Genomic DNA, 11,947 nt, shown 5'->3' with positions numbered 1-11,947 from the left:
AAAAAAGAATAAGATAAGACTATAAGAGCAAGAAGCAATTTAAATATGTTCAGGGACCATTTTCATCTCCAGAATTAAGGATTATTTTGATGTTACAGCATTGCCTTTTCTCTTTTACTTTCCTTTTTAGTTTTATTTTAGGATTCCCTATTTTTAATGTTCATACAGAGATTTCTTTAACTGAAATACCGAATAGTTTCTTTGGTATGAAAAACTACAATAGTACACAGGATCCTAATGAGATAATTAATAATGTGAAATAGGAAGTAAAGGGCTAAAGGTGTAGGGAAAGTGAGAAGGGTGGGGGAAAGGTAATAAGGGAGAGGAAAAAAATATGAGAAACTGAAAAAATGGAAATAAAGTGTTTGTAAATGGGGAGGGGAGGAGGGGATGAAGGGAGGGCAGGGACAAGGGGAAAAATGAGAATCAAGACCTATTATGTAAAGGTACAGAATCCCAATGATGAATGTTGTAATTGTATTGTATACCTAGATTGTACCAATAACCTCAATAAAAAGAAAAAAAAATTTAAAGACAATATTCTCTGAAGAGGAAATAAATCAGAATAGCAAAGTAATTTACAGTATTTTGAAAAATTGGAAAATATTCTCCTTTGCTCTGCCCTACCAATTATTTTAAGTTCTGATGAAAGCGGTTTCTGGAAAAATAAAAATAACCAAATATTGGAAGAAAAAATCCTGAATAAGTCAATAATTGTATAAAAAGTAGCTGTCAAAGACATATCCCCCCAAAAAGGTTCGGTGTCCCCTTTATTTCACTGGCAGGTCCTTCAAAACCTTCAAGGAATGGGTTATTTCTGTGCCGCTTAAAGTGACCCAGAAAAAGAAAAATTACGAAAAGTGCCTCAATTCATTTTATGAGGTTAGTAAAAACCTTGATATAAAAACCTGAAAATATAATACAAACCAACATCTCTTATGAATACAGATGTAGTAATTTTCAATAAAATATCTGCAAACCAAATCCAGCTGAATATTAAACAGACGATATGTCATGGCCAAGTACAGTTAATGCCAGGAACATAGGGATGATTCAATACTAGGAAACATGTTATTATGATTCCTCATGTTACTAGGTCAGAGAAGTAAAAAATATAATCATGTAGATAGTGCTGAAGAACCCTGGTGATGCAGTATGCTGGGAATTCTGGCTTTATATGGACACCACTGGCAGCTGTGGTTCTACTGAGGTAGGTACCACTGCGGGGGAGCAATTACCCTTGGTGATGGCCAACCAGGAGGGGGGGCACAGTGACACCCAAGTAAGCAGAGAATGGGGCCCATTAATCACAGCAGTGTGACTATGGCCCATCGGTGGGCCATAAGATTAAGCTGGTTAGGTCTTTATTAGCCATTTTTTTATGGAATCAATTGGACTAAAATGAAAAGGAATGTTTTGTTTTGTTTTTTTACAAAAGGAAATATTGAGCAAGGGTGCAAAGAGGACCAACTTCCTGGGATTCTACTGCTACACACTTGGGTTTAGGATTAGGGTCAGGGTTCTGCAAGACAGTCAAGAAAGTATCAAAGCCTCTTTTCATCTTGTATGAACATTTGTCCCATGAGGAAAAGTTGGGATGGACCACAAAGGGAAACCTGGCTACAATTCCTCATTGTATCAGCTCCTCTGAAACTGAGCTATACTCCTTTACGAAGGTGGTAGGAGTCTAGTCATTAAAGCCTGCTCTCTGCATTTATTCAGCCTCTAGGAAAAGCCTGGCTTTGCCACAACAGTAGATTAGCTTATTTTTTAAGTGGATGCAGTCCTTCCTCTTTCCCCCAACACACATACTCACAATCTCCATGGCAGGAGCACATTTCTGGGACCCAGGGATTTGGAGTATGGCCATCTAACTTGCTCTTCTCTTGTGGTAGGTGAGAGTCCTTCCTTAAGCCCTGCTAACAGCATCAGCTACATGAGTTGCTTTGGCCTGTGTGGTGTTAGCAAAAACAATGCCCAAGGAAGCTTGGAAAACCTGGTGTCTTCGGTTTTGCCCTTATATCTATCATAAGCGAGAGATAAACATGATCTGCCTCCTCTTCTGGTCAGAAGAAGATGCAAGACATATGGCGCACAGCCCCACAGAGAAAGGACACCTATCAGAGCAGAGCCCCCCCAAGATCAATGCACATAGATTCTTGAAAATACAAAGAAATATAAGCAAAATGTAGTCAAAGAACATGTAATGCTAGACACATGACTCAAGCTAACAACTCACTTTTACAAAGTTCAGGTGGAAATAGAAGAGTTGAAAGAAGCTGTTGCAAGATAATCGAAAGCGAGTTTAGGAAAAGAGTGACAAGAAGAAAAATAAAAACATTAAACATGTGAAGACCACATTAAAGAAGAAAAACTTTCCTAACAATAAGCCACAAAGTTTGTAGTAATTTGTTGTTCTAAAAATCTTCCTGACAGCCACGTGTGCTGGAGCACACCTGTAATCCCAGTACTTGGGAGGCTCAGGCAGGAGGATCAAGTTTGAGGCCATCTTGGGCTACACAAGGGAGTTCAAACCGACCTGAGACACACAGCCAGACTCTGTCTCACAAAATAAATAAATAAATAAATGAAACTTTCTGAAATACTCATACTTTTGAAGACAAAAAAATTATTTCCATGAAAACTATTTGCATCATGTCCTGATGAAAATATGCATGTTCAAGCATAAAGAAATCATGCCCCATAGCACCCAAAATGAGACCCATACAAATGAAAAAATCAGACAGATCACAAACTTGACTTCAGTAATGCTCGAATGAAAGAAAGAGGAGAGAGAGACAGATTGAGAGATAGATAGAGAGAGAGAGAGAGAGAGAGAGAGAGAGATGCAAGATCAGTATTTACAAAGAGCTGGGGGAAAAAAGTGAGAGAAGTTTTCTCCAGTTATATTGTTGGATATATTTCTGTTCTCCTTTTCAGAAATACTAACTGCACACACTGAATCTCCTTTGTTATCATTTTTCTATAATCATCTGCACATCTGTTTTGCATTTTGTCCTGTAGGATACCCCATTCTGTCCAGCACATCTCCAGTTGCTTGATTCCCTTGTGTTTACTTTCATTGTTTCTAATGCAGTCAGCTGTTTACTGAAGAACAGTGAAAAGAAGGTATGTGGTACAAGATGAAGAATGAGCCAGAGTCGCCCACAACTTCAATTATGCTTTGGTGTCCACCTTATCCAATCACCACATGTGATTTCCTTTACCCTACACTCCTACCTGTCATGCATTTTCAGCATTCAAGTCAGTGAGGATCTCAAAAGAGCCCCTGGTCCACAGGCTCTTCATTAGGAAAACCTTGTCTTCTCTGCCTCCTGCACCTCCCTTTTGCAGGAGACTGTGCTGTATACCTGAGAGTGGGAACTCTGTCACAAAGTCTTCCTTTCAACTCTGGGAACCTTGCTGTTTTTGTTGTCAACTGAAGCCTCCAGAGATGATATCCACTTCTTCCAAGTCTCGTATTTTACCCAAAGCTGACTAGACAGGCACAATCACAACAGGCAGCCTTAGAGAAGCTCTGCCTCTTCACAACTCCAGGAGACACTTGTCACCACCAGAATCCTCTTCCTGAGATCAGACTTCATGGAACTCAGAGAAGCCCTCACGGTTACATGTGGAGGCTGGGGCCAGTTCCTCATCACTTTTTGTTGATGACCATTATATGTAGTTTTGAGAAGAGAAAATTTTATTACTCCTCCATCATGCCATCAGCCATTTAAAACATAGGATTTTAAATTCTCAGAATATGACCAAATAATTTAAAGACCTGGCTAGTCCTAAACCACAATAATGAAGGGAAGCCTTGCCTCAGTAGATAATGAATACACTACAAAGCTATGGTAACTTAAGTATGAATTAGCACAAGAAGAGACCAACAACTGACTAAACATATCCTAAAACATCTAAACATTTAAAAAGAAACATAAGACTAGAAGAAAATGTAGATGCAGAGTACACAGATTTTCTCTCAACAAGACTTTATGATGCCAAAGTAGAAAATTCAAAAGAGACTCCAAAGGAGAATACGTGAAATTTTTAAATATCAATACATCAAAAAATAAATAAATAAAAATAGAATATAACTGACAAAATGGAAAATTATTTGCAATATATAAAAGACAAAGGATTAATATACTTTGTACATAAAGAACACATGATTTTAAAACTTTCAAAAGAAAATTGGGCAAAAATATGAAGTTGAAAATTTGTTATTCTATTTCTAAAGTCTTAAGGAGACAATTCACAGAAGTAGTAACACCAATGACCTAAGAATATTTCTTAGTATCTCTAAAAACTTTTCTTAATCTTTATTGCCAACCATTACAAGGTAAGCACACACACTAATGGAAACACTCCAGAGGGAATTTAATAATAAAAAGCAAAGGACTTAAAATTTTCACATAGTTTTTAAGCCCAAAATTATGTCTAGACAAATACATTTTTAGAAATATATTCAAATGTGGGAAAAGGTGGATCTGCCAGTATATTTATAGCAGTAATTCTTGCAACAGAAAAAAGAATGTGACCAATCTAAATGTTTAAGTGAGGAGTTAATTAATAAAGCATGGCACATTCAAATGATGTAATGCTATGAGAACATCAAATATTATTATAAAATATTTAATGACATGAAAATATTCTTCACATTATTCAATTTTTAAGTAGTTATTAAACATTTAATTACTTCTTTAAAGATACCTATATGCTAATGTTCTCAAAAGAATATTGGAAACATACAAAAAGTCTTAACGGGTGCTAGGATTAAAAGTGATACTTATTTTCATCTTTGCCTTTTTTTGACTTATTCTTATTTTTATAATGTAGGATTGTTTTGTTTTAGAGCATAAAAATACAGAAAGAATTTCAAAAGAGAATTTAAAGAACTCTTTAATACTATAAATGATTTTTATTAATAAAATAGTTATCCTTCCTTAGCTTTACATTGTTTTCAAAATAAAATACTTCTACATTTACAAATGATGGCTTGGAGAACAAATGTGATCCTGAGTACTTGACCACAATAATTTATAGCTGTTCAGCACTGACAAATTCCAGAAAGTAATTGCATAAAATACTTGGACAGGAAATTGCCTTATGCTTCCATGCTATTTATGGAAATTAGCATCTTTGTAAAAATAAACTGAGAGCAATCGCAATCATAAACCTTGAAATGTGGTTTCCATAAGATGTTAGCTTTAGTGTTTTAAGAACCATTAGTAATGCAGTGGAGGAACACTGCCTATTTTTTCCCCGTTATGAAACAATTACATATAACTGGGATGTTTTTTCATCGTGTATCTTTAATCTCTGCTTTTATCCTGGATACTTCCCTTCTGGAGCACAGATATAGTAAAGCACACTTTGTGAAGAAAAACCTCTATTATGATCCTGTTTCCCTCTCACTGCACATTTCTTCTATTCAGTTTCTCAACTTTCTGCAACCACATCATTCCCCAAACCTACTCCTTAAAGGTTTACAAGTAATTCCCCAGAGTGAACTGTCACATTCCTATCCAAAACCTGGAGATTTTTGGTTGATTTTTTTATTCTTCCACCTCCCACAATTCCATAAATGTCAAGTTCTGTCCCCTCCAGTTCTAAAGTGATTCCTACATTCACATCCTCTTCTTGTGCACGCCAGCCCCACCACTTCGCTCTTGCAAACTGAGTCTCAGGTCTCATTGTTACCAGCCTGACTACTGTCTCATGCCTCCCAAGCATCCTCCCTGGGGTCTAATGGAGTCCTAATGTGCCTTCAGCACCTCCTCACCAAAGTCAATGCCTGGGAACAGCCCAGGGAGGGACAGAGCTCTGGAACTGGGTAGCATTTAAAAGGAGTCATAGATGAGCCAAAGAATGAGCAGGAGATAGAAAGGTTACAGAGAGAGGAAGAGAGGATTGGAGGTGTTTCAGGTGACAAACCAGGACAGTGCTACCCCTGGGTTCTCTCTGGATCCAGCCCATTACTCCAGGTGGCAGATTTCCAGGCTTCAGGTGCAGCACAGAACTAAAGTGGAGTCTGAATCCACTTAGGTCTGTGCTCAGACTCCATCACTAGGGCCAACATAGATTGGAGTATTCACCCACAATCATCTTAGAGGACAAAGTCACACAGGAAGTACATGCATGACATAAAACCTGGAGAGCTGGGAAAACTACTCAGAACTGAAACAGAGTGATGAGAAGAAAGCACATTTCATCAAGAAGAATTGCTCTAGGGAAGCAAACGTGTGCAAAGACGTAATTATACGATGTTCATCACAGGTGGCTACCAATAAATACAAGTCAACAAGCCAACCCAAATGTCCAACAAAAATGTGTCTGAAATATTATGGCATCATGCTATATCCACAAGTACAGTGGAACACATTAGAAATGAAAATGAGGAAAAAGAGATTGGGTGCCTGCAAAGTGAAGCCAGCATTCCGTTTTCTGGATGGGCAGCTGCTTAGTCTGTGGATCTGCTGAGCTGTCCCTGAGCCTGCCAGAGTAAGGAAAAGAGAATGGAAGGGGTTGGTGAGACAGAGAGGAGGCAGCAGTGTAGCATCCTGGCTTCCCACCCTGCCAGCTAAATGCATTTCCTACAGATCAAGTGGACAGCGCCAACAAGTGCTGACTTGAAACTCTTCACCAGCTCCCACCCAATCAGGGTGCCTTCCCAACCGGGGTGAGAAGACCCCAGCAGCAATTGGCAAGTCAGCACTGAACCACCTGCTGCAGGGAAGGTCTGGCAGAGCTCTCTGAAGAAGTTATATCTGCTACCAAGAGGGCACAGGAAAAGCTGAAAGAAAGAGTCGTGGCACCTAACGAAGTAGGACACCCCATAGGTGGAAAAGGGAATTAGACAAGGTAGGTATGGCTGGACCAATGACTGGCTCTATATCTATACATACCCCCACTGAGCTGAGACTTCTCATTAAAACTGTGTCTTTCTACAGTTCAGACCTCAGAGATCACCTGAGATGGGTCGATACTCATAGACATTCAAGTTACAACTCATGAAGATCAGCCAAATCAAGGGTGACCTAAAGGAAATTATGGGCCATGTTAGAGTCAGGACTACTGTGTGCTGATTCAACCATGGACCAAGATCTCTGGGTTCTGATACAGGGCTGCATCCCTGCAATTGGATCCTCACTGAGCATGACTGAAAAGGGTGTCTGTAACACCATGAGTTACTGGAAGAACTTGGATGGTAAGATTGTTGTAGCCTGGGCAGGAGGTTGTTGTGAAAAGAAGACCTGAAGGCTAGCAGCACGTGTCTTATGAGAATGTCTGTTCTGTGTGCCTGGGATGGCACCTAGGTTATGAGTGCCTGCTGGTTGTGGGGGGAAAGTCAAGGTTTAAAGTCTACCCCTGATCCCCTTATTTCCCCTTGCTCCTGTAATAAATCCCTACGAATTTAGTATCTTAAAACCAATCTATTCTCTTACAGTTCTAGACGTCAGAAATCTGAAAAGAGTTTTTAGAGGACTGTCACCAGGGCCAGTTACTTTTGAAGACTCCAGGGGAGAATCCATTCTAGAGATTGCCAGCATTCCTGGGTAGTTACTGGTTTCTGAGGTAGCATCTTCTATTTCCTTTGCTCTGTCTTGTTCTATGTCCCTCTTATAAGAACTGTTGTGACTGTATAGCCCTGGATAATATCCTCAACCCAAGTTCCTCAATCACAACTGTGACATCTTTTTTGCCATATAAGGGAACATTTATGGGTTTCAGAAATCTGCCTACCACACATCCCAAAGGCTTCCATCCTCTATGCCCCACAATTTCACTTGTATTCTAACAATCAAGCCAACAAGAGCCATGTGGGCATCTACCCACAACCATGCTAGGGCCACCCTACCTCCAAGCCCTCTGCAGGGTTGGCCTCCTGGGCCAGCCTCCCAACTCACAATCAGAAATAAAACTGGACACCATTCTGTCTTACACATAAGCACTCATCCGACCCAGTAGATGAGATCTGATCTAACTGAGACACTGCTTATATGGGTTACAGCCTGACACTATCAAATTCCTCCCCACACAGAAGATCACTATAGAGTTGATAAGACAACTCTTCCAATAGCCTTTCAGGATGACTTCATCCAAATGTCTCCCACCTTTCAAAATTGCCACCTTGAGACACTTCTTCCAATAGATGTCTATAACTTGGTAGGGGGGACAGTCAAAGTTTGAGTCACCTTCCAGAAAATGTACGACACAGAGTCATAGGAGGTGGGTGACAGAACCTGTCAAGAAACCAAGCAGTGTAGCACCTCTCCAGAGGAAAACATGGCAGGGGGCACTCAGGTATGCATGAAGCCACCTTGATATGATTATTTGAAGAGATAATGGCAAATGTACGTGACCAAAATTATAACCATTTCTAGAAGGAACTTGTCAGAGAGCTAGGAATCTATCCTATTGTTCACTTAGTAGACAAAGAATGCCATTTATTCTTCTAGGCAAGACCAAAATGGAACAAGTAGTAATTCAGGAGATTCATCCTCAAGGTGTAGGGAGAATATCTGAAAAGCTCTCAAATATATCAGGCTGGAAGAGAGAGTTGGAGCAGCAGCTGCTGTCTTCCCTGGAAAGATCAAGTCCCTAAGGAGAGGGCCGGAGCAGCAAAAAGCTTCCAGGGCCTGTGAAACAGGAAGAAGGGAGGACTTGCCTGCTCTCTGGGAGAGGGGGACAGTGAACTTCTCCAGGGCCGGCAGTCTCATGCCTTGTCCTGCAGGCTATCAATTACTGCCAGTGAATATAGTGTAGGCATTCAATGATTTAATTAGGAAAATCATACTTTAAGTAATTAGCTGGAACATCCATACTCCTGACCTCTCGAGACTCACCATCTATTAGTCTTCTCCCAACTACTGGGCGGTGGCACTCATGAGGCTAAGGAGACACCCACACCGGCAGCCCCATCCAACACCAAACTCACAAGATGCTTCAGAGGGTGGTTTCATGTTAAACCCCAGCTGAACTTAGGGGAAAAGCCAAGGAGAAAGCCCTGGCCACACCTGCGCAAACCTGCAGGAACAGCCCCGCCTCCAGCCTCTGCAGCATCTCTTCTCACTGGATGCCTCGTGAGCGCCCCCTACACCTGGATACCGAAAATACAGGCACCCTGCTCGCTCAAAACATAATGCTAACCAGCAGCAACGGAAGCAGCAGACTTGACGTTTTCGGTACACTCACTATGCACCAGGCACTGTATTTCTTTATACTTCTTTCTGCTTCACAATGGATTAGATTCTCCAAACAATTCTGTGAGGTAGATATTAGTATTTCCCTCTCTCTACAGATATGAAGCAGTGGTGGGCAGCGGTGATGTTTGGGTGACACAGTACTGAGGTGGGGAGTCTGGGATTCAAGCACGGAAAGCAAAGATAATGGAGACCACTGCTCTGGAGCCTCCTTTTATGACCTGAAACACACGGCCACAGGCATACAGATATGGAAAAATCGAAAGAGGTCCATGAATGATTCAAGCTGGGCAAACACTACCCTTAGCTAAAGATCAACAGACTGCCTTAAAGCACATTTAAATTTTATAGAGTAAAGGAAGCAAAATGACACACTGTGCATGGAAGGCCCAGCCCCATTTGACCAGGAACAAACTTCCGATACTCTTGCAGTCAGTCTCAGATCCTCTGATGTGACAGAAAAATAAGTCCACATGCTTTTATCTCAACATTCCACCTTGCCAGGAAAATGCTAAAGTCACCCTAAAAATATATGGCTTTTATTGTAACAAAAGATAACTACTAAAATATGACTCTGGGGAAGCATCAATAAAATGGGACATCAGGGAAGAAGCTGTTCCTTCTAAGCAGTTCTGTGAGTCACAGAATTCATGTGGCAGTGGCGGTGGCACTGAAAGAAGCCTCAGAAGAAGCACCAAGTCCAGGAGAGTGAAACATAACGTATCCTCATGCATGCAGCCTTATTGCCCAGCCTTTCAGTGCCAGGCCCCGGGCTAGGCCCCGGGCTAGGCCCCGAGGGAGTAGAGGCCAACAAGCCATGTGCCTGAGAAGTTACATCTTCAGGAAGGGACTGTCTTGTTCTAATTCACACAAGACACTGCATGAGGCGGCAGCGCCCTCAGGACAACCAAAACTTTAGATCTGGGGCCACATACTTGGCTGAATCTGGGCTTCAAACATTTGTCTGGCTTTCATTACTTTGTAAACTAGAAGACTTTATAAGCCATCTAGATGATCCAGTCATCTTGAAAAGCAAGAACCATCAATCCTGGGCTTGCTTTCCCACTTAGAGCAAAGATTAGCTAAAAGTGGGTAGAGGCCACACCTTGTGATGCTGGAGATGGAACTCAAAGCCACCCACATGCTAGGAGCCACCTGGCACTACATCCCAAGCCCTGGCCTAGAGACTGCCCTTGGTAGGTCCAGCCTGTGTTCTCATTTTGCCTCACTTTGCCTCTCATTTTGCCACTACTCTCTGCTCAGGCAACACGAGCTTCACTCCTTGGTCTGAGTCTTCCCAGGAGGCAATAACAATGCCATGCAGGAGCTGCCTCAGTCCTCTTAAACTGGATGAACAAGACAGGCGTATAAAAAACAGAGGGGTATGTGTTGATGAAGCAAAAGAATACTTACACAGTGGCTGAGCTAGCACAAGAACCTGGCTCTACCCATTTCTCCCACCCTGGCTTCTGGCAGTAGGCTACCAATACATACATTGAGACAGCCACTCTATTTTACAAAACAAGGTCTATCACAGCCCCAGGCAATCGCTGCTGCATGCCATTCACAGTGGTATCAAGGCCCTGCCCAGGATCTAGAGACAGCTCAAGGTATTGCGATTATCTTTACAGCTAAACCCACCAGAAATACCATAGGCTAGAAGCAGGAAAGTCAAATTCTCTGGTATAGACCTAACACTAAGGAATTGTGTTACATTTATGTGATCTAGAATAATATTCCTAAGTAAACAGAGAGATGCCCACCATTCCCCTTCCCTTCTGTTACCTGCAGGAGAGCAGAATGTGTGAAGACCATCCATACCAGCAACCACCAGGGGCTCTTCCGGGAAGCCATGGAGCCCAACTCCTAAGGGGTCTTACTCACAACCTATAAAAGAGGGAGGAGTGGGGTTCCAACCAGTTCTGGCCCTGATGCCAGCACTCAAGACTTAAGAAACACATCGGAGGGAGGGAGGAAGTGACCCCGAAGCCCAAATAACTATTTTCTTGGAAAGATCAGTCTGCACTCTCAGGATGGGTCCCCATCAAGGCTGGGAGGGGCGCAGCCTGCCTCCGGGGGTACCTCACGGTCACACCCCTACGCCCCTCCCTCTAGAAGCCAGGACATGTCTGCCCTGGCAGCCTAGTGGCCCAGCACCCCATTTGTCAGCACCCGGGTGTGGCTACTGGCATGTGACACGGGAAGCCAGCAGAGAGCCAAGGGTTAGGGCACCTGCCAGCTGCTGCTCCTTGAGACAAAAATGAGTCTGAGGCCAACTAAACTAGTCCAGAGAAGGAAGGGACCTGCCTGAGGCCACACAGCAAGAGTGACATTCTAGGACCTGAAAGCAGGCCTTCTCCCGCTAGGTGACACCAGTAGCTCTCTGGGTCCAGATCCGCAGCTCTCAAAGCTGAGGTAAGGGCGGGAGGTTCGGAAGGCGAAGCCCCAGGCTGGCCAGGCACAATCTTCTAAAAGTAGGCGAGGGCGGACCAACAGAGCTTAGCAGAGACTCAGAGGGAAATCAGAATGAGCCGAGACTGGAAAAGCCGAGGTCACCCTCCACTCTCGCCTCGCCTCGCGGGCGCCTTGGCGGAGCCGGTGTCCGGGGGCGGGTCGGTGGCTTCTCTCCATCTGGAGAAGGCATTAAGGGCCTGGCCTAATGAGATCCGCAAATGTGCTGCTGTTTCCGACCCGAGGCGGCGACTCCGGGCCGAGGGAGGCGGCCAGGACCCGGC

At 42.8% G+C, this 11,947-nt stretch overlaps 1 protein-coding gene across 1 annotated transcript in view; it reads right to left on the bottom strand.

The window, feature by feature from the left end:
- Adamtsl3 (ADAMTS like 3) overlaps positions 1-11,092 on the bottom strand; it is a 353,079-nt gene extending 341,987 nt beyond the window's left edge. Inside the window, exon 1 of the mRNA XM_010621186.3 lies at positions 10,998-11,092. Coding sequence (XP_010619488.1) covers positions 10,998-11,066 — 69 coding nt within the window. The 5' untranslated portion in view covers positions 11,067-11,092. The remainder of the gene's footprint in view (positions 1-10,997) is intronic.
- Between the last annotated feature and the right edge of the window lie 855 nt (positions 11,093-11,947).

The sequence above is a fragment of the Fukomys damarensis genome, unplaced genomic scaffold (assembly GCF_012274545.1).
Source record: "Fukomys damarensis isolate Sample0158 unplaced genomic scaffold, DMR_v1.0_HiC HiC_scaffold_7, whole genome shotgun sequence".
Lineage (NCBI taxonomy): Eukaryota > Metazoa > Chordata > Mammalia > Rodentia > Bathyergidae > Fukomys > Fukomys damarensis.
Note: the sequence above shows the minus strand (reverse complement) of the source record. Positions and strands in the feature narration are given on the sequence as shown.